The sequence below is a fragment of the Pituophis catenifer genome, unplaced genomic scaffold, assembly GCF_029215685.1.
Source record: "Pituophis catenifer annectens isolate HBS135680 unplaced genomic scaffold, rPitCat1.0.hap2 SCAF_14, whole genome shotgun sequence".
In the NCBI taxonomy this organism is placed as follows: domain Eukaryota; kingdom Metazoa; phylum Chordata; class Lepidosauria; order Squamata; family Colubridae; genus Pituophis; species Pituophis catenifer.
This window is the reverse complement of record NW_027256894.1, coordinates 15,056,625-15,083,026: the sequence shown is the minus strand read 5'-3', so window position 1 is coordinate 15,083,026 and position 26,402 is coordinate 15,056,625. Positions and strand designations below refer to the sequence as shown.

Here is a 26,402-nt window from a genome sequence, read left to right as displayed (position 1 = left end):
TACCCCACCCTGCAGCAGCGACAGGTCTCAAACACAAGTCTGCTGATTGGCAGCTCAGTGTTCTAACCTCGTGAGCCCCCATGCGCCTCCATCTTGGCCATGTATAACCATGTTTTTTTTTCCTTGATAGATGCGTCAAAAGTGAAAGACAGACACATGTTCCCAAATAACCTCAGGGCATGCACCAAGAGAGCCCTGATGGAGCTGAGATCCTCAGCAAGTGTCCATTACATGTTTGAAAATGTGCATCTGCTCCCTATAGGGCACTTGAGTTTTTGAGAAGAAGCATTATTGTAACCACAGCAAATACAATTACCGAATGAAGTGTGAAAGCAGCTTTAAGTCTGCTCTCATTTCAAATAATATGTAAGGACCCTGTCACTTTTAATAACTTTTTCCTGCAATAGTTAGTGGATTTTTTTTTTTTTAAAAAAAAATTCCTTTGCAGAAAAGCAAGGCTTCTGATGTTACAGTTTGTTTTGGCTCTAAAGACAGATCTTAATATAGCAGAATCCCTATAAAATTCATCATCTAATTTTTATGAAACCGTCTCGGCCTTGCAAGGGATTGATTTTCTCTTTCGTTTTTTTTGACTAGCACAGGAAAATGTCAGTGGCCATAGAGGAAAAAAAAACCACCTCCTTTATTTTTGTATTGAGGACCTGTATACTGCACGAGATGGAAAGAGGGCTATGAAAATATCTACAGACCCCTCGCATCCTGGACATAAACTGTTTTAACTTCTATCCTCAAAATGACGCTATAGGGCCGTGATTGTCAAGTTTTGAGGTCGTCTCAAATAAATTGCATTTCAAACAAAGTCTTTGAAGAAAAACTCCTATTTATTAAGCACGACATTCTAACCCGACTCCAAATGAAGCCAACACTGACGTCCAGCCCCAAAACCCTCCCTTTCCATTCCCCACTCCCCTGCACTCATTGGCCATCTTCCAAGTCATTCTACCCCTAATCTACTCCAGCTCAAAGGAATTTCCCCCCTCCCATCCCATCTCCTAGGGGATATTATCTCCAGAGAAAATAAGTAGGTGAAAAGTCAAATGTCCCTTTCCAGATGCCTTTGCTTCTCCTTCTTATGTCAGCACTAGAGTAAATGCAGGTTGAAGTGCTGACAATGATGGCACGCAGTGCCCTCTCTGTGGGCACGCGAGCTGTTGCCCCACTTCAGCTCCGCATGCGCACCTGCCTCCCACCGGCCAGCTGGTCGTTGAGTCTCTGCTGTGCGGGGGCGAGGGTGTGCAGGGGGGCTGTGTATATGTGCGGGGACCACGTATGCATGTATGGGGGGGCACGTGCGGGAGGCATGCACATGTGCAGGGGCCACTCACGCATTGCATTTTGGAGGTTTGGGTGCGTGCGTGCTTTGGGCACTCGGTCTGGAAAAGATTAGCCATCACTGTTATAGGGCATTGCATGCCAGAACAACTAGACACGAGGACAGTTTCCTCCCTCCCCCCATGCCATCATTCTGCTAAACAACGAATTTCCACAACTCTGTCAAACTATCTTGTAAGGCTACATTCTGTCATTCTTCTCATCTTTTCTATTACCCATCTCCTTATCTTCTTTTGACTATAACTTTGTTGTTTGTATCTTACGATTTATATATTGTTTACTCAGTATCCAAGTATGATTTATGTTGATGGCTTATTTAGTACCCTATGACTATCACTAAGTGTTGTATCTTATGATTTATGATCGGGATGCCCTTGCCACGGTCACTCATGCCCTTGTTACGTCTCAGTTGGACTACTGTAACGCCCTCTACATGGGGCTGCCCTTGGGATGCACCCGGAGACTACAGTTAGTCCAGAATGCAGCCGCGCGGGTTGTTACAGGGGCTTCTCGGTACTCCTGTGTGACACCTCTCCTCAAGTGCACCTCGAGCTGCACTGGCTGCTGGTGTCTCTCCGGGTTCGTTTCAAGGTGCTGGTGCTCACCTATAAAGCCCTACATGGCTTAGGCCCAGGGTATCTGCAGGATCATCTCCTGCCTTCCTCCCACTGTCCGGTGCGCTCACACAGAGCGGGCCTCCTCAGGGTGCCGTCAGCCAGACAATGTCGGCTGGCGGCCCCCAGGGGGAGAGCGTTCTCTGTGGGAGCGCCAACCCTCTGGAATGGGCTGCCCACTGGCCTCAAGACAATCCCAGACCTCCTCTCCTTCCGCCGCGAATTGAAGACGTGGCTTTTTCACCAAATGGGCTGAATCCATAGGGGTGACTTCAAATAATTTTAATAATTTTTAATTAATTTTAATTTAATTTTAAACTGATTTTAATTGTTTATGTAATTCTTTGTTTTGTTTTTGTAAGCTGCCCTGAGTCCTCCGGGAGAAGGGCGGCATATAAATTACATAAATAAATAAATAATAAATAAATAAATAAATAAATATATTTTTACAATTATTATGATCATGATTTATCAGATATTGCTTGTATGTACACTGAGACCTTATGCACCGGAGACAAATTCCTTGTGTGTCCAATCACACTTGGCCAATAAAGAATCTTGTTCTGTTCTGTTCTGTTCTGTTCTGTTCTGTTCTGTTCTGTTCTGTTCTGTTCTACTCTACTCTACTCTACTCTACTCTACTCTACTCTACTCTACTCTACTCTACCCTACCCTACCCTACCCTACCCTACCCTACCCTACCCTCCTCTATTATTATATTTTCTGTTCTGAATCTGGGGAAGAATAATATAGGATATATGTTCTATATACCACATCAGCCTTTCAGTGGAGACAAGACAGGAAATTTAAACAGGACTTCTTCCATTCATTCTTTGTTGGGAATGTGGTGGAATCAGTCAGGTGATTTATACTGCCTTCTTTTGTAAGAAATGTTGTAGAAATTTAATTAAACAGGCATCAGAAGTTATGAATTAACAGTGGCTTGAATTGCTTGGTGGAAGCAGGAGTGGAGGAAAGAAAAAAGAGATTAATACGATTAACACTGACCTGCTGTTTGGAATGTTCTTTTGTGTGTGGGGGTGGGTGGGTGGGTGAATGCATACTATATTATTGTGCTAAATTAAGAGCTGAATGTATGTGTTTCTTATATTCTAGGACAGTGATGGTGAACCTTTTCGGCACTGAGTGCTAAAAAGGTTGTGCGGAAATGTTGCGTGTGCACGCTCATCGGGGTTGCACTCAGGAAAAGCCAAACTTCCAGGTTCTGACGCGCATACGCACCCAACAATCAGCTGGCTGGCGTGCATGCACACACTGGTTTTCGGCACTGCTGCACACACAAAGGCAGCTGATTGTTGAACGAGCATGCACTCCAGAAACCTGGAAGACAAACAGGCAAGGCTGCACATGCCAGGCGACATGGCTTCATGTGCCACTTTGGGCATGCGTGCCATAGGTTCGGCATCACAGTTCTAGGAAGGAAACCTTGGAAATCATTCTTGGTATATATTTTTGTTTTCCTTTCTTGTTCTTTATATTTTTCTGCACCTCTGTTTCTATCACATCTTTTTCCTCATTGTCTTTCTTTCTGACTGCTAGTTTATATTCGGCAGAGTTCTGGGGCAAATGCTTAGGACTTTGGATGACCCACGAAAATATTTTAATCATTTAATAAACCTAAAAAATATTCCAGAAGAAGAAATTTCCGAAGCACACCTTTGCAAGGGCATTTAACTTCATAAAATACTGAAAGACATTTAAATAATTAATGGACTAGCCTAACAATCCAGGTATGTGGCAGTCCTTAAATTTTGGAATCCAATTAGATTCTTTTGGGTATCATTTAAAGTGACAGTGTCAGTCTCACGGTAAATGACCCCAATATTGCATTAAAACAGTGTTGGATTTCTCGTAACAAATTTTTAAAGCTAAAACCACCTTTTTCTCTCCAGCTTTCTAATTTGATTTGCTTTTTGCTGCAGGCAAGCACACGTTAAGGTCATTCCATGTTGAAAGGAGGCCACATGGATTTTAGAAAATTGAAAACACTTGGAAACCTCTTTGCCTGAATTCATCTGTTAGAGTTGATCTCTTGACTCTTGAGACTAAAACATATCTTTCTTAAATTATATTCACTTAAGCTGAATGCTTCATGCCTGTCACATGCTTAAATTAGAAAAAGGCCTTTAAGCATTTTATTCTATAAAGCAAGTTGCTCATCCTAAGATAGCCATAGGTGAAGACAGAAAGCTGGTTCTGTGGGATTTGTAGAACTTGAGCTTGAGTTCTGTACAGGTAGTCCTTGAGGGTCTAGGACAGTGATGGCTAACCTTTTTGCCATCGCGTGCCAGGAGGGGGGACGGGGGAGGTTTGCGTGCACGCGTGCCCACACCCATAATTCTATGTGCCCCACCCTGCGCATGTGCATGCAACCTCCCTCCCCGCTCCTGACACGTGATGGCCCAGTAGGCCCGTTTTTCTTTCTCACCTGGCTCCAGATCCTCTCTATGCATCTGGGGAGGGCGAAAACAGCCTTCCCCACTCTCTCGGAGGCCCTCCGGAGGCCTGAAACAGCCCATTTCCCAACTCCCGGTGGGACAGGAAGTGATTTTTTTGCTGTCCCCAGCCTCCAGAGCTACGGCCCCTTCATCCCACACGCTTCGGCACGGCCCATTCAATGCCACACTGTTCGTCCTGGGCTTTTGGCCGTCTGAGTCAGTTAGCTGCCAGCCAATCATCTAGCTGCCAATGCTGGCAGCCAGAAGCCACGGTGCGATCGATCGCAGTTCATTTAGTGTCCGTTCAAAGTTAGAATGGCATTGAAAAAAGTGACTTATGACTGTTACTCCCCACTTAGGACCATTGCAGCATCCCCATGATCACGTGGTCAAAATTCAGATGCTTGGCAGCTGACTCACATTTATGACGGCTGCAGTGTCCCGGGGTCATGTCGCCTTTTGTGACCTTTTCTGACAAACAACAGGAAAGCCAGATTCATTTAACAACCGTGCCACTAACTTAACAACTGCAGTGAGTCACTGAACAACGGAGGCAAGAAAGGTCGTAAAATGGGGCAAAACTCACTTAACCAGTGTCTCAATTAGCAACAGAAATTTTGGGCTCAGTTGTGGTTGTCAAAGACTATCCATATGTTCTCATGGTTAGGGCAAATCTATATATAAAAGCGAAATACATCATCACGAAATCTCCAGAACCGTAAAGCCTACAAACTTGAAATTTGGCAAGTATGTTCCTTTTGGCTTCTAGGTGCTTGCTAAGAAAGGATTTTTCGAAACGACCATCAGATCATTAGTATTTCTTATATTATTATTATTAACACGCTCTGATGCTAAGGAGTTAGACGTTCTACTCCCTCTCCCCACCTGAAAAGAACTCTGTTGATCCTCTGGGCAAAAGATCGGAGAGTGTTGACTTTGAAGGAGGTATTTCAACGCATGAGCCAACCCAAGCAAGAAGCATCTTTTTGGAGACCAGAGCAAAGCCTGGGTGAAGTAGGAGATGATTTTACAGGATGGCTCTTTTTCAACACATGTATATAGCTTAGAACAAAGAGCAGAAACTCCACTGACTTTTGCATTGAGAGGATAATACGCAACTGTGCGTTACGATTAAGACTCCGTTTTTGTTGGGTTTTTTTGCTGCCTCTTTGCTGGAACTTGCTGACATTTGAGGTTATTCATCACCTTAGATGATTGGATGCCCTGGGCCTCCGTTCCCTCTCCCCCCGCCCCCCATGAAACACAGTAGAAGACTGTGAAAGTTGCCAACGAACTATGGGAGCAAGTTGATGTCTGCCAAATAGATAGCTCTAGTTGTGTCTCTCCTGTTAAGAGCAAGGCAGCTAAAAATACAAGTTGAAAGCCATCAAGCTGCTTTCCAAGCTCCCCCAAAAATATTGCAAACGCCCGCCGTGGTGTTTACTTAATTTGAAAAATCTGTGCCTAAGTTGATGGATACCAAGTTGTTGGATGGAGACCGAGTGGTGAACTAGAATAGAGTAGAGTAGAGTAGAGTAGAGTAGAGTAGAGTAGAGTAGAGTAGCGTAGCGTAGCGTAGCGTAGAGTAGAGTAGAGTAGAGTAGAGTAGAGTAGAGTAGAGTAGAGTAGAATAATTGAACAGAACAGGAATAGGACAGGACGGGACAGGACAGGACAGGACAGGACAGGACAGGACAGGACAGGACAGGACAGGACAGAATAACAAAATTGGAAGGGACCTTGGAGGTCTTCTAGTCCAACCCCCTTCTTAGGCAGGAAACCCTACACCACTTCAGACAAATGCTTATCCAACCTCTTCTTAAAAACTTCCAGTGTTGGAGCATTCACAACTTCTGGAGGCCAGTTGTTCCGCTGATTAATTGTTCTAACTGTCAGGAAATTTCTCCTTAGTTCTAGGTTGCTTCTCTCCTTGATCAGTTTCCACCCATTGCTTCTTGTCCTGCCCTCAGGTGCTTTGGAGAACAGCTTGACTCCCTCTTCTTTGGGGCAGCCCCTGAGATATTGGAAGACTGCTATCATATCTCCCCTAGTCATTCTTTTCATTAAACTAGCCATGCCCAGTTCCTGCAACCGTTCTCCATATGTTTTAGCCTCCAATCCCCTAATCCTCTTGGTTGCTCTTCTCTGCACCCTTTCTGCACTAGGTTTACTGTTTTACGAATGAATTAAAAGTTAGCGTATTTTTTCTGGACAACACGGCTCACGGTTTTTAAAAAGAAGTATTGAGCCTTGGGTATACATTTTCTGTATTTCTTACCATTTGGGAGGTGGGGGTGGGGAAAGACACCATTAGTTCTGACATCTGTTTTTCACACGTTCCTTCACATTTTTTGGATGGCTGCCTGCTCCGAGCTGAAAAGTGACGAAGGGATCGGGCAAAGATGGCCTAGGGGTCTGTTCCCAGCTGGTACGAACATCTGGAATGTGGTAGATTGTGGATAGATTCGGAGCCATAGTTTAATATGATTGGTATTTCAATGGCAGGCCTGCAAGAGAAGGAAAGACGGGGACTGACAATTTGCTTGCGTAGTTGGCGGTTGATGAAATGTTCAAAACATCACTTTCTTACTGTGCAGTTGGGTGTATCTCTGTGTTACATCGCTTATTGCTTTGGAGCTTTATAGGGCAGACAGTGAAGTCATTTTTGTAATAGGTACAATTACTTATCTTTCTCAGAAGCTTTGGCTATGGGTTCATTTGTCTTTCCTCTGGGTATGAGGGTGACTGTCTTTCCCTGCCTCCCCTCCCACCATGCTTTTATTTTCTTAGAAGGAAGCTGTATATTTATTTAAAGAAATAATTTGGGTTGTGATTTCCTTCCTTCCTTCCTTCCTTCCTTCCTTCCTTCCTTCCTTCCTTCCTTCCTCCCTCCCTCCCTCCCTCCCTCCCTCCTCCATCCTGCTTTCTATTCCTTCCTTCTTTCCTTCTTCCTTCCCTCCCTCTATTCCTTCCTTCCATTCAATCCTCCCTCCCTTCCTCCCTCTTGCTTTCTATTCCTTCCTTTCTTCTTCCTTCCCTCCCTCTTTCTATTCCTTCCTTCCATTCAATCCTCCCTCCTTCCTTCCTTACTCCCTCTCTCCCTCTTTCTATTCCTTTCTTCCATTCAATCTTCCCTCCCTCCTTCCTTATTCCCTCTCTCCCTCTTTCTATTCCTTCATTCCTTCCATTCAATCCTCCCTCCTTCCTTCCTCTCTCCCTCTTTCTATTCCTTCCTTCCATTCAATCCTCCCTCCCTCCCTTCCTTTCTATTCCTTCCTTCCTTCCCTCCCTCTGTTCCTCCCTCCCTCCCTCTGTTCCTTCCTTCCATTCAATCCTCCCTCCTTCCTTACTCCCTCTCTCCCTCTTTCTATTCCTTCCTTCCTTCCATTCAATCCTCCCTCTCTCCTTCCTTCCTCTCTCCCTCTTTCTATTCCTTCCTTCCTTCCATTCAATCCTCCCTCCCTCTCTCTATTCCTTCATTCCTTCCATTCAGTCCTCCCTCCCTCTGTTCCTCCCTCCCTCTTTCTATTCCTTCCTTCCATTCAATCTTCCCTCCCTCCCTTCCTTTCTATTCCTTCCTTCCTTCCCTCCCTCTGTTCCTCCCTCCCTCCCTCTGTTCCTTCCTTCCATTCAATCCTCCCTCCTTCCTTACTCCCTCTCTCCCTCTTTCTATTCCTTCCTTCCATTCAATCCTCCCTCTCTCCTTCCTTCCTCTCTCCCTCTTTCTATTCCTTCCTTCCTTCCATTCAATCCTCCCTCCCTCTCTCTATTCCTTCATTCCTTCCATTCAATCCTCCCTCCCTCCGTTCCTCTCTCCCTCTCTCTATTCCTTCCTTCCATTCAATCCTCCCTCCCTCCGTTCCTCCTTCCCTCTCTCTATTCCTTTCTTCCATTCAAATCTCTCTCCTTCCCTCCCTCTTTCTATTCCTTCATTCCTTTCATTCAATCCTTCCTCCCTCCCTCCCTCCCTCCCTCCCTTCTTTCCTTCCTTCTCAAGGCAGCAAATATACCTAATAATCCTTCCTCTTCCTATTTTCCCCATCACAGCAACTCTGTGAGGTGAGTTCAGCTGCGAGAGATTGATTGGCCCCAAGTCATCCTTCTGCCTTTCATGCCTAAAGGTGGGACTAGAACTCACAGTCTCCTGGTGTTTAGCCTGGTGCCCTAACCACTAGACCAAACTGACTGTCTTTATAATTTTCTTTTCCCTTTTTTTGTTTGTGGTTCTTCTGGTTGGTTACTAAAACAAACAAGCAAACAAATAGTTTTTCTTGTAATCCAATGTCCTATTTTGCTTATCTTTTATATTTTTATAATATTTAAATCCCTCAGCAGTTACAATGTTGGAAAGTGAATATTCAGAAGGGCTTCCCCCCCCCCCCATCTCTCTGAAACATTAGTCCAATTCCTCACTGCGGCTCTTCCTTCAACGGTATCGGTTTAGCATTTTACCTCCTTGGCAATTTTCCACTTACATCTAAATTAAATTTTATCACACTGTAGTCACTGTTTCCAGTCGGTTCAGCAGTATTTGCATTTTGCCCTTGGCTCCGAGCACCGTTCATTTATTTCTTTACTTTACTTTACAATATTTATAGGCCATCCATTATAGTTCCTCTTAGATTCTGGCTGGGATACAGCAAAACTCAAAGACAAGATGCAGAAACCCAGCTCAAAGCGTTTAAACAGATTGATCAATAATCAAATAAGCATGATAAACACCCAGTAAATTAAATTAGGGATGTTAAGAACCAAACGCAAACTGAAACAAAATGGCTTTAACCTATGTACAAAAAAACACAAAAAAAAAAACAACAACAACAGGGTTGAGTCCATCTACACTTCTGAGAGGAGAAGATTCCATAACATGGGTACCACCATTGAGAAGATGTATTTATCTCCTATTGATTGATTGATTGATTGAATTTATATTGCTGCCTATTCGCCTGTGGTGACTCAAGGCGGCTTATAGAATATAAAAACCACATTTAAAAAGAGTAAAACTAATAAAAAAATCAAATAAATTAATGTAATGAAATCACCCCCACCCACCACCTTCCGCCCCAGCGACAGCCGATCACACGAGCCATTTAATGGGCTCCATCCCACTCTGTGTTCCCCAGGCCCGCTGGCAGAACCAGGACTTCAGAGTCTTCCAGAAGAGTATTTATTTATTTATTTATTTATTTATTTATTTATTTATTTATTTATTTATTTATTTATTTATTTATTATTCAAATTTCTATACCACCCTTCTCCTTTCGGACTCAGGGCGGTGAACAGCCAAAATAAAACATTTATACATAAAGTGCGATTAAAAATAGATTTAAAATAATTAAATTTGGCCCATAGTTTAAAATTTATCAATTTAAAATCCATATCAAAATTTAAAATCAACCATAAAATCATAAAATCAAAGAGAGTATTAGAGTGGGGGCCATTCTAATCTCTGGGGGGATGATGTTCCAGAGAGAGGGAGCCACCACGGAGAAGGCCCTTCTTCTGGGTCCCACCAGGTGTATCTCCCTTGGAGATGGGACCCCCGCAACATTCCCTGCCTCCCTGCTCTGGTGGGTCGGGTACATGTGACCAGCAAGAGACGGTCCCTCAGATAACCTGGTCCCAAGCCATGAAGGGCTTTAAAGGTGACAACCAGCACCTTGAATTGCACCTGGAAGCATATCGGCAACCAATGCAGCTCCTGCAGGAGAGGTGGTAAGTCCAACATGATTGCTCTTTTCATGACTACCTGTTTTAGATAGAAATAGATGAATCTCCTAGGTGACATATATCAATGTTCAGTTTTTAAGCTCTCAAGTTCTTGATATCCTATTTGTGGGGAAAAGAATTCTTGCATTCCCTTTCTCCTAAAAAAAAAAAAGTATGATTTTTTTTTAATCGCTTCTTCTGGCCCTATTTAGTAGACATATCTTCTCGACATGGGCACCTTTAGATATTACTAGCTGATAACCCGGCATTGCCCGGGTATTTATTTATCCCAATTCTTATTAGGCAGGAAGAGCAACTTCACCCTGAGCCCTGATTTCGGCGAGAATTAAATTAGTTAAAAATGTTTTCCCTGTGTCCCCAGAAGCGTCAAGTAAAATGATAGCTCCTTGTTGTTTTGCTAGTTGATCCATCATCATTTGGTATGCTTTTTTCTGATCTTGATTTAGAAGTGTCTTCTTGTCCGTGATATATGCACTAAGCTGTTCGACGTTGTAATTTTTTTCTTGTATGTAATCTGCATGAAGTACGTTGTGTCAGTCTTGTAGTGGTGCAGGCAGGCCGAGTTGCAGTAATGTTTTATTGATCATCAAAGCCTTGTTGAAAATGTCTGGACCAAACGTAATTTCTAATGTTGGATTTCCCTCCTTACCAGAGGGAGCCCTCTTATGAAATACTGTGAAGTCGTTACCATGGCAACTCCACTGCGCTGCACAGTAGAAGCCATTTTAAGACAGTCCAGTAGAAGCCATTTTAAGGCACAACAGGCTGTGTTAGGGGTGTCTTTCCCCCACAGTATTTTTTTTCCAGAGAGTAAGTCATCTGTGTACCAAGTTCGGTTGAAATTGCTCCTTTTTCTTGATCTTTTTTCCCCATTCAGTACCATGGTTTGATGGGGGTTTTTTTTCTTCTTCTTGTAATTATACCAAGTTTGGGAAAGATGCTAATATTCATAAACCCAAGGGTGAATAGTTGATATGAATTCTATGTAAGGATCACTGGATTAATTCCTAGGTTCCATAGTAGATGCAAATGAGAGTATTACTTTGTATTTATTCTATGTCATTTCCTTCACAGTCTGTGGGTTTTAAAATATAATGCATGAAAATAGGAAGCGTTTTTAATATCCTCAGAAGAAATGGTGTAAAAAAAAAATTCACTTAGCTCGCAAATATGCTTATCCCAAATGAATAGCGGGGTCAAAGGGTAAGTAGAAGAGAATGCTTAAGCTCATTAAACCATAACAATTATTTCCACTGTTTCTTCTAACTGCGTACATTTCGTAGCCTTTTGTTCAAGTATTTTGCGCATATTTATTAATGCTGTATCCTTCCATGGCTACGTACCAGGAGCTCCGGTTACCCAATTAAAGCAGTTTCCTTTCTTTGCCAGCAAAATGTTTTCTTGAAATGACTTTCACTTCTTGGGGTACTTGAAGTGGAGAGCTTTAGGAATAACAACACGTCTGTGTAAACGAAAACATTATTTTAAGGAACAACATTAGGTCAACTGACTACCAGACTTTATATACAGAGTTCTTGGAAGTGAGTGACGTATTCGCAGACTGCATTAAGATAGCTTTGCAAAGTATAAACTTAGAAATACTATATCCAGTTGGGGAAAAAAAGCCAGAGTAGATGAATAAAGGAATTCTTTTGCTCTTGTTTTATAACAGAATAACAAGAGTTGGAAAAGGACCGTGGAGGTCTTCTAATCCAACCCTTCCTACTCAGACAGGAAACCTTATACCATTTCAGACAAATGGTTGTCCAGTCTCTTCTTAAAAACCTCCAGTGTTGGAGCATTCACAACTTCTAAAGGCAAGTTGTTCCACTGATTAATTGTTCTAACTATCAGGAATCTTTTCCTTAGTTCTAGGTTGCTCCTCTCCTTGATTAGTTTCCATCCATTGCTTCTTGTTCTGCCTTCAGGCCAGTGGTGGGTTGCCCCTGGTTCGGACCGGTTCGCAAGAACCGGTAGAAAAACCAGTGGGAGACTCCGCCCACTGCCCCAGATGTCATCATAAGCGATCTGCACATGCGCAGAAGCTTCTGTGCATGCGCAGAAGCTCGGCGCGAGCAATGAGAGCGCACATGTGCGATCCCGTTGCAAACTGGTAGTAAAGGTAAGTAGAACCCACCCCTGCTTCTGGCGCTTTGGAGAATGGACTCCCTCTTCTTTGTGGCAACCCCTGAGATCTCGGAACACTGCTATCATGTCACCTCTAGTCGTTCTTTTCATTAAACTTCTTCTTCTTGTGCCATATCCAACATCGGAAATTGGCGATCATGCTGGCGATCCTATTTTTATCAATAGCCACATGAAAAAATGCTGTTTAGTTTGTCCAGTCCCTTAGATTTTGAAGCCATGATGTTCTCCTTCTGCCTGGACCTTGTTTGCCTTCAATCTTCCCTTGGAGGATGAAGTGACGGATGCCGTATTTTTCCAGGTGTCGCATCACATGTCCGAAATATTCTAACTTTTGCTTTTTTATGGTTTTGATGGCTTTCCCTTGGCTTTCCCAGGAGACTTATCATCTCCTCATTTCTTATTTTGTTAACCCAACATATATGTAACAGCTGCCTATAAATCCACATTTCAAATGCTTCTAGTCTCTTCAAGTGGCTTTCTGTCTGAGACCAACTCTCCACTCCGTAGAGCGGGATAGAAAAGATGTAACATCTAACAAGCCTCATTTTCAGTCTTAGACTTATGTCGTGACTGCAGAAGATCTTTTTTTCATTTTGAAGAATGCTGTTCGAGCTTTCTCTGTCCTTGTCTTTACTTCACTGGTCATGTGCCAGCTTTCATGTAAATTAGAACCGTAGTATGTGATCCTTTCAACTTTTTCTAATGGTATTCCTTCCAAAGTTATCGGTGGTAAATTAATGAGTTGTTTGCTGACGATCATGATCTTGGTTTTTGAGGTGTTAAGCGTCAAGCTGTATTTTTCAGATATTTCTGTGACTCTGTTGATGAGGAGCTGAAGGTCTTCATGCTTACTGGCAAGCAGAACTGTGTCATCAGCATATCTTAAATTCATTAAACTAGACATACCCAATTTCAGCAACCATTCTTTATATGTTTATTACAGTGGTGAAATCCAAATTTTTTTACTACCAGTTCTGTGGCTGTTGCTTGATGGGCGTGGTGTGGCTTGGTGAGTGTGGCTTGGTGGGCGTAGCAGGGGAAGGATACTGCAAAGTCTCCATTCCCACCCCACTCCTGGGGGAAGGATATTGCAAAATCTCCATTTCCACTCCACTCTGGGGTCAGCCAGAGGTGGTATTTGCCGGTTCTCCAAACTACTCAAAATTTCCGCTACCGGTTCTCTGAACTGCTCAAAATTTCTGCTACCAGTTCTCCAGAACCTGTCAGAACCTGCTGGATTTCACCCCTGGTTTATTAGTCCCCTAATCATCTTTGTTGCTCTTCTCACTCTTGAATTCTGTTATCTAGCACCAAAATAATGCTGATCTTTAGATTCGTGTGGATGGGCATGAACAATAAATCAGCTTTTTTTAAAAAAAATTGATTTATATGCCGCCCTTCTCCGGAGGCTCAGGGCGGCTTACAGTGCGTTAAGCAATAGCCTTCATACTTTTGTATATTTATACAAAGTCAGCTTATTGCCCCCACAAACTGGGTCCTCATTTAACCTACCTTAGAAAGGATGGAAGGCTGAGTCAACCTTGAGCCTGGCGAGATTCGATCTTACTTTAATTGCAGACAGCTGGTGTTAAATTACAGTGCTTTTAATCTGCAGAGCTATCCAGGCTCCTTAACTGTTCCTGATCTTTTGCATCAGACAAATTAGCTCAAAGTCACTCAGTCAACTTTCATGTCTAAGGCGAGATTACCACTCACCCTCTTCTGGTTTCTAACCTGCAGTGGTACCTACTACTGGCTTTTCTAACATTGCTTTTACTTTTAATATCCAGGTAGCCTAAAGATGGCGTCTATTCTTGAATTCTGCCCGCTGGGATAAAATGGGAACGTTCTTTTGCAGGGATGGTGTGGCAGAAACATAAGAGATGGAATAACATTTGTTAGGGTGAACTTGAAAAAGACAAGACAAAACCCAGAGGGTGTCTGAGAAGCTAGTAGAAGGTCTCCGCTGCCTGGAGTATGAAATCATTTGAAATTTCACTGTATATTTATTAAAACTGAACAAGAATAACCATTAAAGCTCTATTCAGATAAGGGCTTGCCAATCCTAAAATAGATGGCTGGAACCTTGGCCTGTTGTTGCATTTTTCTTTTCCCTCCGTGATGTGAGTCGAGAAATATGCATCTTGTCGATGCTCTTAAGAACGCACAGCCAGACCGGTAAAGCAGTTGTGCAAATAGTCCTTCACTGCTTCCTCTCTAAAACATGGTTTCTCAACCTCTGCAACTTTACCATGAGATACAGATACAGGTTAACGGAGTTGGAAGGGACCTTGTAGGTCATCTAGTCCAACCCCCTGCCCAAGCAAGGAGAACCTACACCATTTCTGACAGATGGCAGTCCAATCTCTTCTTGAAAGCTTCCAGCGATGAAGCTCCCACCCAGTAGTGGGTTTCAAAACCCATCGCTACTGGTTTGCTTGTGGGCGCTCGCACGTGCGCATACGCAGAAGCGTCCGAATGGGTGGACGGAGCCTCCCACTGCCGCTGCTACCGTTTCGCCCAATTTGCGGCGAATCGGTAGCAACCCAGTAGTCCACTGTACTACAGAGCCTGTAGTACAGTGGACTAAGCACTGTTATTAACGTCTGCTGCTTGCAATTACTGCAAGTTCAAATCTCACCAGGCTCAAGGTTGACTCAGCCTTCCATCCTTTCAAAGGTAGGTGAAATGAGGACCCAGATTGTGGAGGCAATAAGCTGACTTTGTATAAATATACAAAAGTATGAAGGCTATTGCTTAACGCATTGTAAGCCGCCCTGAGTCTCCGGAGAAGGGCGGCATATAAATTAAAGGCCCCCCCCCAAAAAACCCCACCACTGCTCCCACCACTTCTGAAGGCAACTTCTGTTCCACTGGTTGATTGCTCTCACTGTGACAAAATTCCTCCTTACTTCTAGGTTGAATCTCTCTCCTTGTCCAGTTTCCATCCATTATTTCTTGTCTGGCCTTCATGTGCTTTGGAGAATACCTTGACCTCCTCCTCTCTGTGGCAGCTCCTCAAATATTGGAAGGCTGCTATCATGTCTCCCCTGGTCCTTCTCTTCTCTTCACTAGACTAGCCAAGCCCAGTTCCTGCAACCGTTCTTCGTATGTTTTAGCCTCCAGTCCTCTAATCATCTCGTGTGGACTTCAATTCCCAGAATTCTCTAGCCAGCATGGTTAAAGTTGAATCTCTCAACGTAAGTTGAGGATGACCTGTATTTGATTCTGTAAGCAACTGATTCCCTTGGGACCGACCATCCTTTGATACGCTCAAGGCCAGCTCAGTGAATTCTGTGTACCTTCCATATGTTATTTTCCACGCTGAATTCTAAAACAGCCACATTCCTCCTGCTTAATGACACAAGCCACTGGAACAATGATTTGGCATGCTTTTTGGCTTCGCTGCTCGCTCTCGAATTGGGTCTGAAATAGTCTCTCGGAATGGCATGCGATCATTTCCCTGGCACACAACCCTTGGACAACATTTTTCCTTGACTCTTCCTTGATTTGTGGTGGTGGAATTTTGCTGTTGGCCGCGACAGCGATACTGCCTGTCTTCCGATGGAGTTTTGATGCTGGATTTCTTGCTCAAGCAGCCTTTTCCAGAGTAAAAGCAAAGAGTTGCGTTGTGATAACCTGTGGGACTGGCACTTACTTAAACTCTTTTGAAATGACCCTGGGCAAATTTAAACGGGCCGTCCGGTCTTAAATTTTTGTGGGAAACTTTTTGTGTTGACGTTCCTATAATCCTATCCAGGGTTTTCAAGCATGACAATGTATTGTAAAAATACTTTCCCAAAGGAAAGTAATTGCTGTTAAAACCAACATCTTTTCAAAAGTGCTAGTGATATAAGTAGAGGGACACGCTGGCTCAGTGGCTAAGATGCTGAGCTTGTTGATCGAAAGGTCGGCAGTTCAGTGGTTCGAATCCCTAGTGCTGCGTAACAGGGTGAGCTCCCGTTACTTGTCCCAGCTTCTGCCAACCTAGCAGTTCGAAAGCATGTAAAAATGCAAGTAGAAAAAATAGGGACCACCTTTGGTGGCAAGGTAACAGCGTTCCGTGCGCCTTTGGCATTGAGTCTTAACCACTGAGCCACCACGTCCCGCTATTCTGTAGTAGTGAATTCCAAAACAATAAAAATTTGGGAAAGGAAGGTGGGTCCATCTCATAACTTGCCTTTTATTATTCAAGAAAAATTTCAACCAGAAAAACAAAACCAAACAGAACCTTTCAGGCATTGAAAAGTTTTTTAAAAGACAACCAGGATTTGATTCTCAAGTTGATATCCAGCGATCCTTTAATCCTCGATGAGGCCAGCAATTAATTTTTCTACCGTTCCGCTTATTTTAGCTTGTTTGTTTCTTTGCTTTAGCTAATGTTGTGTTGCTTCATTTGGGCTGAGATTTCATTACGGTCGATTAAACTGTTACGTGACACCCAAAGAGTAGAGTTAATAGTCGATTCAGCAATTTTAAAAAAAGAAGAAGAAGAAAGAAAGAAATGAATTGCTCTATATGTGATTTCTCACCAAAAATCAGACCTACTTGATTTTTTGGGGAGAATTATGGAGATTTGAGATGTCAGTGAAACAAAAACAGAGCCATGCTTCTCTTGGCTTCTGGAGTTCCCATCAGAAACATGGTGCCAGGCAAGTGGCCAAGATGCTTGGCAGACTCCCATTTCCCACTGGCTGGTTAAGCAAGACGTAACCCAAACCCAACCCTTTTGTTTAGGGATGGAGACGGTGTCCCACAAGGCCTTAAGCATCGTTGGCAAAAGAGAAGAGAAGAGAAGATCCTACGGCCCAGGACTGAAAGAGTATCTGAGATTCAAGAGCAATAGAAAAAAGAAAGAACAATGCAAAACATGAAAAAAGAACTACTTCTCAACATTTATTTGTTTTATATGCCAACATACCCTCCCTCCCTCTTTCTGTCCCTTCCTCCCTCTCTCCTTCTTTCTATTCCTTCCTTCCTTCCATTCAATCCTTCCTCCTCCTGTCCTTCCTTCCTTCCTCCTCCCTCCCTCTTTTTAATTCTTCCTTCCATTCAACTCCCCCTTCCTCCCCAACATTATTGAAAAGATTATATTGGCCAATTAGAGAAAGAGTGAGGATCAAATTGCAAAACAACGTTATGACAAAAGAGTCAATGGGTTGAGTGAAGTGGTGAAATCCAAATTTTTTTATTATCGGTTCTGTGGGTGTGGCTTGGTGGGCATGGCTTGGTGAGCATGACAGGGGAAGGATACTGCAAAATCTCCATTCCCTCCCCACTTCTGGGGGAAGGATATTGCAAAATCTCCATTCCCACCCCACTCCGGGCCTAGCCAGAGGTGGTATTTGCCTGTTCTCCTACTACTCAAAATTTCCGCTACCGGTTCTCCAGAACCTGTCAGAACCTGCTGGATTTCACCCCTGGGTGAGTGGAAGAGGATGGCTGGGGGAAAAAAAATCAGGAACGGGAAGTGTCAATAAAATCATGTGAAAAGTACATTGGTAAGACGTTTAAGAGCCAAAGAGAAAGTATGAAGGCATATATGGACATGGGTTTAAAAAGGATGGTTTTACAAGGGTAGAAAGTTACAGAGAATTTATTTTGCATTTAATTATCAAATTTAGAGACCACCCATCTTGCTAACAGAGTTTGTACACTACATAGTAAGGCAAAAGTAAAAGTTTCCCCGTCTAGTCATGCCTGGCTCTAGGGATAGTACAGTACTCATCTCCATTTCTTGGCCGAGGGAGCTCGAGTTGTCCAAAGACATTTTCATCTGGTCGTCCTGTGACCAGCATGACTATATGCCAAAAGCTTATGGAATTCAGTTACCTTCCCACCAAAGTGGTACCTATTTATCTACTTGCATTTGCATGCTTTCGAACTGCTAGGTGGACAAGAGCTGGAGCAAGTAACAGGAGCTCACCCCTTCACATGATGCTCAGATCTCAAACCTGAGCTGTCAGTGTCCTTAACCACTGAGCCATTGTGCCCCCTACATATAGTACAACATAGCAAATGGAATGGATATTGAATACTTTTATCTATATAGTATTTCTTTTTATTTTCCTTATCTCATGCCTTTAATCTCTTTGGCTATACAATGTTGCTTATCTGAAAAAGGTACATGGGTAGTATGTATGTATGTATGTATGTATGTATGTAGGTATGCATGCATGTATGTATGTATTAATCATGGCCAAGTGAAGGAGGGTTACTTTTAGTACAGCTAGATACAACTGCTGAATTCCTGGAAAATTTCATAACAAATTACGATAAATTGGCCACTGATTTTGAAACAAACAACGCAAATCTGTTATTTTATGCAACTTCTTAGGATTTTGGACAACTCATTCAACAGATGTCAGATATAGGAAAGAAAGAGCCCCTTGACAGTTGTATTATAATTAAACTTTTACAGCCTCTTCTTTGTTCCTGCCCCTGAAGCTTTTTGCACTAATCATTCAGTTCGGTTTAAGTGTATCCAAATTGGAAAACGATTCTTTGTGTAACCTTGCTTGCATTTTTTCTCTCTCTTTGTTTTGGAAAAAAAAATAGGTTGTTGATTTCTCAAGGCAGATTTCTGTTCTTTGTAAAGAGCAGCATGCTTATCTATCAACAATACTAATTTTATTTTGTTATAATTATATATTAACAATTACAATAATAATCCATTTACTCTGATGTTGAGGTGGCCAATCTCATTTTATCTATCTTTCTATCATTCTCTCTCTCTTTCTCCCTACCTCCCTACCTATAATCTATCATCTATCACTTATCTATCTGTCTGTCTGTCTGTCTGTCTGTCTGTCTGTCTGTCTGTCTGTCTGTCTGTCTGTCCGTCCGTCCGTCCGTCCATCCATCCATCCTATCTACCTATCTACCTATCTACCTATCTACCTATCTATCTATCTATCTATCTGTCTGTCTATCTATCTATCTATCTATCTATCTATCTATCTATCTATCTATCTATCTATCTATCTATCACATTTCTGAATCACCCATCTCCCTCAAAGAAGGACTAATCCCAATGCTGTACCATCCAATGGAATTCTAGTTTTCTATGTTAGCTGGGAAATGAGATGTTGTATTCCCAACAGATTTGGAAGGCACCAGATTGGAGAAGGCTGCTATGGTCAAAAAATTGGACCTATAGTACTAGCTTGTGTGTCTTTAGTTTTCAAGTTTGGTCTACCTTGGAAGGCTTGACAAGTAGTCATCCAGATGTTTGCAGCCCAGATCGAGACACAAGGACTAGATTAAACTCTACAGTTTAGGTTCTTAGGTTCTGTACAACTATAATTTTTTTTCATCCTGCCTTGTATTCCAGAGGTGTGGGACAAGGACAGGGAAGGGTTATATCCAGGGGTGAAATCCAGTAGGTTCTGACAGGTTCTGGAGAACAGGTAGCGGAAATATTGAGTAGTTTGGAGAACTGGCAAATACCAACTCTGACTGTCCCCAGAGTGGGGTGGGAATGGAGATTTTGGAATATCCTTCCCCTGCCACGCCCACCAAGCCACACCATGCCCACCAAGCCATGCCCACAGAACCGTTAGTAAAAAAATTTGAATTCCACCACTGGCTATATCTTCCATTCTACCTGTCCCTTTCTTCCTTAATTCTTAGACCTATAGAGCATATTTATCTTTGCAGGAACCAGGGAGTACAGTTATGTTTTCAGCACTGACCCTCCTGCCAACATGGCCTTTGGCCAACACAGTCCTAAGAGTGCTTACTCAAGGGTTCCAATAATTTCAGCGAGCCTTCTTTACTCTTACAAGTATGTAGTGAGAATTGTAGGACCCAATCTTATCTCAGCCTCCTCCATAGTCTTTCCAACAGGAGTTGTTCTCCTGCTATGACATTTTCTCCCCCAGTAGATAAGAGCCAATTGTTCTGAAGGACTTCCAGTTCCCAAAAATCTAATTTGCCATAGAGGATGATCAAAGATCTCGTTTGTGCTGTCACGTCTTTCTTCATAACCATTTGACTAAATCAGTTTCCACACTGTTGACTTAAACTCCAGCCAGTTCAAATAATTCATCCCATGGGAAAAGGAGTTTAAAGTAGTTTGAGCTGGCCTATCGTTTACTAGAAAAATAATATTTGATTTACTAGCTGTCAGCTTTCATCAAATCTGTGCATTATATTTGACTGTACTGTGAAGCCAAATTCAAATAAAGAGAAAGGGAATGGGTGAAAATCAGCAAAGAGCATAGCTTAACTTGAATTGGGCTCACAGTTAGGAATTAAATCAATAATCAGCTATAACAAGTACAGAGAAGAACAATATTTTGTTAAGAGACTGCTGGGGGAATTACTCTGTAATTAGCTTTTAAAAATGTTTTTGTTGGTTTAGGCCCATGTTTTTCTGGTTGTTGATATCGGGGGGCCCAGTGTTCTTTCACATTAAGGCAAAGGATACCACTCCTCGAATTAAAAAAAATATTGTTAAAAGATGAGTATATGCAGTTGATGAAAAAAAGAAGGCCATTGATTGGACTACAACTTATTGATTAATTATATTAAATAAACAATAGGGATAGTGAATATAAGGTAAAAGGTAAAAGGTAAAGGTTCCCTTCGCACATATGTGCTAGTTGTTCCTGACTCTGGGGGCGGTGCTCATCCCCGTTTCAAAGCCGAAGAGACAGTGCTGTCCGAAGACGTCTCCGTGGTCATCTGGCCAGCATGACTAAATGCCAAAGGTGCACAGAATGCTATTGCCTTCCCACCAAAGGTGGTCCCTATTTTTGTACTTGCATTTTTTATGTGCTTTCGAACTGCTAGGTTGGCAGAAGCTGGGACAAGGAACGGGAGCTCACCCCATTATGCGGCACTAGGGATTCGAACCGCTGAACTGCCGACCTTTTGATCGACAAGCTCAGCGCCTTAGCCATTGAGCTACCGCGTCCCAGTGAATATATGGCAGGGGATAGATTGGCCTTGAAAAACTTTGGCTGAGGGATGACATTGTGTGACAATACAGAGGCAAAATCACAGATTCTCCCTCCTTCACCAACTCATCAGTCCATTGAGAACTGCCCCATATCTAGAGGTTTCCCACTTTCCCCAAAGAGTAGGAGGGATTCAAAACTTTGGAAGAGGTTGAAGATTCAGAAGTTCAGTGAGCCCTGGTGACGCAGTGGTCAGAATGCCGTATTGGAGGCTAATTCTGCCAACTGCCAGCAGTTCATTTCTCACTGGCTCAATGTTGCCTCAGCCTTCCATCCTTCCAAGGTGGGTAAAATGAGGAACCAGATTGTTGGCGGCAATAGGCTGACTCTGTAAACCGCTTAGAGAGGGCTGTAAAGCACTGTGAAGCGGTATATAAATCTAAGTGCTAAGTGATATTGCTATGGCAAGCTAATTCTGCCTACTGCCAGCAGTTTGATCCTGACCGGCTCAAGGTTGACTCAGCCTTCCATCCTTCTGAGGTGAGTAAAATGAGGACCCAGATTATTGGGGGCAAGAGGCTGACTCTGTAAACCGCTTAGAGAGGGCTGTAAAGCACCATAAAGTGGTAGATAAGTCTTAAGTGCTATTGCTATTGCTATAAGCCTGTCTGGTTATTTATTTTATGTAAGTTGCTGCGGGTATTCTCTTCCAACATAGAATAGAATTCTTTATTGGCCAAGTGTGATTGGACACACAAGGAATTTGTCTTGGTGCATACGCTCTCGGTGTACATAAAAGAAAAGATACATTCATCAAGAATCATAAGGTACAACACTTAATGATAGTCATAGGGAAACAGTCAATATGAATCTTAAGGATACCAGCAACAAGTTTACAGTCGTACAGTCATAAGTGGGAGGAGATGGATGATATGAGACTTCAAGGAACTGTTGTTAGGCTCAGACTCAACCCCTCCAAGACCGAGTGGCTGTGGCTCCCGGCGCCCCGATATAGTCAGCAGGTGCCATCGCTGACTATTGGGGGTGAATCTCTGCCCCCCACGGAGAGGGCTCGCAATCTGGGTGTCCTCCTGGATGCACGGCTGTCTTTAGAAGAGCATATGACGGCCGTGGCCAGGGGGGCCTTTTATCAGGTTCGCCTGATTCGCCAGTTGCAGCCCTTTCTGGATCGGGACGCCCTGCGCACGGTCACTCATGCCCTTGTTACTTCCCGGTTGGACTATTGTAATGCTCTCTACATGGGGCTCCCCTTGAAGAGCACTCGGAAGCTCCAACTGGTCCAGAATGCGGCCGCGCGGGTGGTTATGGGCGCAACCCGTTATGCCCATGTGACACCCCTCCTGCGCGAGCTGCACTGGCTCCCGGTGGTCTTCCGGGTGCGATTCAAGGTGTTGGTTACCACCTTTAAAGCGCTCCATGGCATAGGACCCGGGTACCTCCGAGACCGTCTTCTGCCACCAATAGCCTCCCACCGACCAGTTCGTTCCCACAGAGAGGGTCTCCTCAGGGTGCCGTCAGCCAAGTTATGTCGGCTGGCGATGCCCAGGGGGAGGGCCTTCTCTGTGGGAGCCCCAGCCCTGTGGAATGAACTGCCCCCGGAAATTCGTAAGATATCTGACCTCCGGGTGTTTCGCTGCGCATTGAAGACCCTGTTGTTCCGCCAGGCCGGACTATCAATACAATAGTTTTAAATTGGGGTATTTAAATTTATTGGGGTTTTAAATTTGAGCCATTTATTTAATTATTTTAAATTTTATATCATTGTTTTGTTTGTGTTTTTAAATAGGCTGTACACCGCCCTGAGTCCTTCGGGAGAAGGGCGGTATAGAAATAAAATTATTATTATTATTATTATTATTGTTAGATTCAACAAGAAAAAGTCATACCCTTGGAAAAGTGGTATCTGTCTCCCACTCCTTCTTGCAAGATCCGGTACTGTTTAGGCATCCTGCCTGTGGAAGTTGATCTCCCTGCCATGAAAATTTAATTTAATTAAATTTAATTAATTCAATTTATATGCCAACTACTAGGATGTTCAAAATACACCTAAGGTTTTTCTGGATCCCTGAATTGCTTCTCTTTCTCTTGTGCTTCCAGACTTCAAGAATCACCCAGCCCAACGAAGATAAAGAAAGTGGCTGGGACGCTTGGGGAGCGTGGAGTGATTGCTCACGGACCTGTGGAGGAGGTGCCTCTTATTCACTCCGGAGGTGCTTAAATGGCAGGTTGGTAATTCTACTTGCAGGTCAAAAAGCTGGATGCAGGAATCTCTCAGCCCTGGAAATTTGGGCTGCTTGCATTAAATGTATCTCCCCAAGGGAACAATTTAAATACAAGCAAATAAGAGCTTTTAAAACGTCAAAGTAGGGTAAGGTAAAGGTAAAGGTTCCCCCTCGCACATATGTGCTAGCCGTTCCCAACTCTAGGGGGCGGTGCTCATCTCCGTTTCAAAGCTGAAGAGCCAGCGCTGTCCGAAGACATCTCCGTGGTCATGTGGCCGGCATGACTCAATGCCAAAGGCGCACGGAAAGCTGTTAACCTTCCCACCAAAGGTGGTCCCTATTTTTCTACTTGCATTTTTTTACGTGCTTTCGAACTGCTAGGTTGGCAGAAGCTGGGACAAGTAATGGGAGCTCACCCCGTTACGCGGCCCTAGGGATTCGAACCGCTGAACTGCCGAGCTTTCGATCGACAAGCTCAGCGTCTTAGCCACTGAGTCACCGTGTCCCAAGTAGGTTACCAAAGTAACCTACTTGGGACCAAAGTAACCTACTTTACCTTTAGTAGGTTATCCAAGTAGGATACCAAGGGCTTAATGTGGAAATCTACCTATAGGTAGGTGGATCATTGGGTTTGCAGAAGGTATAACAGAAAAAACAGAGTTGGAAGGGATCTTCCAAAAAAAGAGAGGAATTATGTAAGAAGCAGGATGCAGAGCTGGAAGGAAAACAAGTGATGCATAGTAAACCTCCTGAAGATCCATAGTGTAAAGAAAACAGATGGAAGGGAAATGGTCCTTGCACGAAACAACTGGATAGATCAGTGTGCAGTTTGCCAAAGTTTCAGAGACAGGCAACAAGCAAGCAGAGCGGCTTCGGAAGAAGCATATAAATCCTTTGTAGCAAATTAACAGAATAACAGAATTGGATGGGAGCTTGGAGGTCTTCTAGTCCAACCCCTGCTTAGGCAGGAATCCCAACACCACTTCAGACAAATGGTTGTCCAATCTCTTCTTTAAAAAACTTCCAATGTTGGAGCATTCACAACTTCTGGAGGCAAGTTGTTCCACTGATTAATTGTTCTAACTGTCAGGGATTTTCTCCTTAGTTCTAGGTTGCTTCTCCCCTTGTTTAGTTTCCACCTGTTGCTTCTTGTCCTGCCCTCAGGTGCTTTGGAGAATAGCTTGACTCCCTCTTCTTTGTGGCAGCCCCTGAGATATTGGAACACTGCTACCATGTCACCCACAGTCCTTCTTTTTATTAAACTAGACATGCCCAATTCCGGTAGCCATTCTTTATTTATTTTAGCCTCCAGTCCCCTAATCATCTTTGTGGCATTCAGTGGTACATTCAGTGGTAGAGATCTAGAGTGATTTAACCCTTTCTTCCTGCTCCTTTTCTTTCTTGTTCATGGGCTCCCAATCCATTGCCCATTTGGGTTTCCTATCTTGCTGGCAGAGAGCCTTGATCTCTGCATTGCATAAGTTGAATATTTGCTCATAAATAATCCTCTCTATTAATCTAGCAGGCTAGTTCTATTTGAGCCCTGTATAATTTTGTCCACGGTGTTTCAGAATTCACGTTAGGTTGAGATGTTCCACAGCTGTAATATCATTAGGAGAAAATTTAACTTCCTTCATGAGGCTGTTACATTAACCCATCATCCTCTAAACACAATTAAACATGAGCTATGCGTAGTGTGTGGGTGCAGCAATTATAATAATTTTACATCCCTGTCTTTCAATGAGATTTCTTTATAATAACTTCACTCAAGTCTTATTTTTCTTGTCTTTCAGAAACTGTCAAGGCAGAAATATCCGATACAAAACCTGCAGCAATAATGTAAGTGGGATCTCTAATTCTGTTTGACTGTTCTTGCTTTCCCAGATCAAACAGCTTTAAAGTTCTGGCAACTTGCCTTCTTTTGTTAAACTAAAGGAAGGGGAGAAACGGGGAGGATCAGAGCCCAGAATATTTATTTTTCTCCCTAACAGTGAGATTAAACGTTCAGAAGTTAAATGTAAAAGTATGGGGGAAAATACAGCTGTTCGAATTTTGAGTTAGTAGCGAAGTATTAATTTTTAAATTTGAGGGAGATTTGAAATGGATTGATTTAAATGGATTGATTCAAACTTAGAATCCTACGTAGACTTGAATTGGATGACTGTAGATAGATACATAGGTTGAAAGAGAACTTGGAGATGTTTTAGTCCCACACTGTGCCTAAGGCAGGAATCCTTATACCACCCCGGGCAAACAAATGTCCAATTTTTTCTTTAAAAACTGGAAGATGGAAAGATTCAGAGGTGGTATTCAGCCGGTTCTGGTCGGTTCTGACCGGTTCTGGAGAACCGGTAGCAGAAATTTTGAGTAGTTCGGAGAACCGGCAAATACCACCTCTGACTGGCCCTGCCCCCATTTATTCTCTGCCTCCTGAGTCCCAGCTGATTCGCTGGGTCTTCTTTTGTTGTTCTGCACACAGAGCTGGAAAGCAGGTTAGTGGGGTGGGGAGGGAATGGGGATTTTACAGTATCCTTCCCCTGGAGTGGGGTGGGAATGGAGATTTTACAGTATCCTTCCCCTGGAGTGGGGTGGGAATGGAGATTTTACAGTATCCTTCCCCTGGTGTGGGGTGGAAATGGAGATTTTTGCAGTAATCTTCCCCTGGAGTGGGGAGGGAATGGAGTTTTTATAGTATCCTTCCCCTGGAATGGGGTGGAAATGGAGATTTTACAGTATCCTTCCCCTGGAATGGAGTGGAAATGGAGATTTTACAGTATCTTTCCCCCTGGAGTGGGGTGGAAATAGAGATTTTACAGTATCTTTCCCCCTGGAGTGGGGTGGAAATGGAAATTTTGCAGTATCCTTCCCCTGCCACGCCTACCAAGCCACAGGCCTTTCTTGGCAAAGCCCCACGAAGTTCAGAAACAAGAGGCGCTGACTGGAAAACAGATT

The 26,402-nt window shown here is 43.3% G+C and overlaps 1 protein-coding gene across 1 annotated transcript in view; it reads left to right on the top strand.

Moving 5' to 3' along the window:
• The window catches only part of ADAMTSL3 (ADAMTS like 3), a 171,168-nt gene that overhangs the window by 47,019 nt on the left and 97,747 nt on the right, over nt 1-26,402 (top strand). Inside the window, 2 exon segments of the mRNA XM_070953816.1 lie at nt 23,326-23,453; nt 25,244-25,289. Coding sequence (XP_070809917.1) covers nt 23,326-23,453; nt 25,244-25,289 — 174 coding nt within the window.